The sequence below is a fragment of the Penaeus chinensis genome, chromosome 35, assembly GCF_019202785.1.
Source record: "Penaeus chinensis breed Huanghai No. 1 chromosome 35, ASM1920278v2, whole genome shotgun sequence".
NCBI lineage: Eukaryota > Metazoa > Arthropoda > Malacostraca > Decapoda > Penaeidae > Penaeus > Penaeus chinensis.
The window spans coordinates 1,205,702-1,208,201 of record NC_061853.1 but is presented as its reverse complement, the minus strand read 5'-3'; the positions used below and the strand labels follow the sequence as shown (position 1 = coordinate 1,208,201).

Here is a 2,500-nt window from a genome sequence, read left to right as displayed (position 1 = left end):
GAGAGAATTTATCGAATATTTGTGCTGTTAATTTCTCTGTTGGCTTCACGTGCCTGTTTGTTTCTTAAAGCATTTAATACGTTAGTTTTATCAGTGATATTTCCTTGTCTCTACTGATACATAAATTATATTTCTGGCCAATATTTGTTTTTGTGTGTGCGTGTTTAATGACGAAATTATTTGTCTTTTTTCAGGGTTATAGACATTTTTGTAGTGTATGCTTTGGTGTTCATGTATTTTATTTTTTTCTGATTAAGTGATCGGTTGAAATTAAGTATTGTTGATAAACTTCTTGACCTGTTATCTTCTGCAATCTATTTGTACCATTTTAAGATCTCTTCTCTCAAGCTCTCAACAGTGCATATCCATCCTTTTGGCTTTGTTTCCTATTGCATTATACTTCCGGAAATCCACAATTGTATATGTTATTGAAATTGATCTACATATAATGTCGGCAACTAATTTTTTTTTTTTTTTAACGGTTCCAAAATCAATATAAACCAGGATGATAATACGATAACAAGAGATGAATCCGTAAAAGTAAATAACAGCAGCCAGTCACACAAAGACGTCGATAGAGAAAACCGAAACCAGCCTCAGCCTCTGACCCTCTCGATCTGACCCAGGTTCGTGTTGTGCCACTTCGTGACCTTGTACGCGTGTGTGGTGGCAGCGGCTATGACCTGGTTCTCCCTGACGCGTGTGGTGGCTCTCTTCGCTGCCACAGGGCCACAGGACTGGGTGCAGCTCCTGACTGGCACTGCTTTCTATCTGCTTGGTGCCACGGGTGCTCTGCTGCTCCTCCAGCTGGCCAGGGAAATGCCGGCGGTCATGGAAAGGTCGGTGGAGGGGGGGGGGGGGAAAGAGATTGGATGGGTGGTTGAAGGTTGGTTATTGTTTTCTGCCTATCAGTCTGTTTTCTCTCTCTCTCTCTCTCTCTCTTCCTCCCCTTTCTCTCTCTCTCTCTCTCTCTTCCTCCCCTTTCTCTCTCTCTCTCTCTTTCCTTTCTCTCTCTCTCTCTCTCTCTCTCTCTCTCTCTCTCTCTCTCTCTCTCTCTCTCTCTCTCTCTCTCTCTCTCTCTCTCTCTCTTTCTCTCCCCCCTTTCTCTCTACTCTTCTCTCCTTTGCTTTTGTTTTGCTCTCTTCATTTGTGATTTCTATTTGTGTTCATTCATCCCTTTTCTCCTGCCATTTTCTCTTGGCCTTTTGACTGCGAAGGAGACCATGTTACATATATAAAACCCTGTTGACTATGTATTATGGTATGCAACAATCAATACCCAAATTGCATAGATACATATATAAATAAACAACTGTAAATGAACAAACACAGATATGCCCCCATCCCGCGCACTCCTCCTCAGGTGGGCGCGCGTGGAGAGGCAAGTGGGCGTCCCTTACTCGTGCAAGTGGAAGGTCCTGGTGTGCGTGGGCGCCGTGACTCTCTCGGCGGCGGGAGAGACGACGGCGTCTATGTTCCACAACGTCCCGGGCAACACTACCGGGGATTTCTGGATGTGAGTTCGCCGAGGGTGCGGCGCCCGGGTCGTGTTTGCCTGTTGTGTGTGTCTATGTGTCTATTTTATTCCGTGATTAAGAAGAAGATGATGGGAAAAAATGTGTATATATATTTATATATATAAGCACAAAGAGGTATATTAACACGGCCGCGAAGAATCTCATCTTTATTTAGCAGACGTTTGGAAGGTACATACAGGCCTTCGTTCTCCATGCTGTAAGCGGAAACCAGATAATCAGGTCGTTAGACAATTCAATTATCGAGAGAATGTTCTGGATTCTTACAAAATACGTAAACAAACACAATAATTAAAGTAAATACAATAATGCAAATGTGAACATAGCACAAAAAGTATATGCAAATGAAAAATATAAATATTTATGATGTAAAAGGTATGTTAAACTAACCAAAGTGGGCGGTTTAAGGTGGGTAGTTTAATGGGTAAACAAGCTAGTTGTGGTGGTTGTGTAGTTTAGTTGTGGCTTCATCTTTTTATCCGGAGGGATTCTGAGGTGATGAGGTCGAGGCGGGAGGATTGAGAGGATCAAATACTGAAATCAGTGTAGAAAAAGAGTGTGAATGAGAGCATTCACTTAAACGCTCACACCCTATTTCTATCACTGATTTCAGTATGTTGTATTTACTTTAATTATTGTGTTTGTTTACGTATTTTGTAAGAATACAGAACATTATCTCGATAACTGAATTGTCTAACGACCTGATTTTCTGGTTTCCACTTACAGCATTGAGAATGAAGGCCTGTATGTACCTTCGAAACGTCTGCTAAATAACACAGGTACAGAGCCAGGTGACATGAGATTCTTCGCGGCCGTGTTAATATACCTCTTCTACAATTCGACGCCTGAGGGGCAACCCTATTACGGTGTGTGTGTGTGTGTGTGTGTGTGTGTGTGTGTGTGTGTGTGTGTGTGTGTGTGTGTGTGTGTGTGTGTGTGTGTGTGTGTGTACAGTATATGTACCT

The 2,500-nt window shown here is 42.3% G+C and overlaps 1 protein-coding gene across 1 annotated transcript in view; it reads left to right on the top strand.

The window, feature by feature from the left end:
- Window positions 1–2,500, top strand: part of LOC125044527 (gustatory receptor for sugar taste 64e-like) — an 11,529-nt gene that overhangs the window by 3,095 nt on the left and 5,934 nt on the right. Inside the window, exons 4-5 of the mRNA XM_047641223.1 lie at window positions 627–839; window positions 1,364–1,516. Of these exons, the coding sequence (XP_047497179.1) occupies window positions 627–839; window positions 1,364–1,516 (366 nt within the window). The remainder of the gene's footprint in view (window positions 1–626; window positions 840–1,363; window positions 1,517–2,500) is intronic.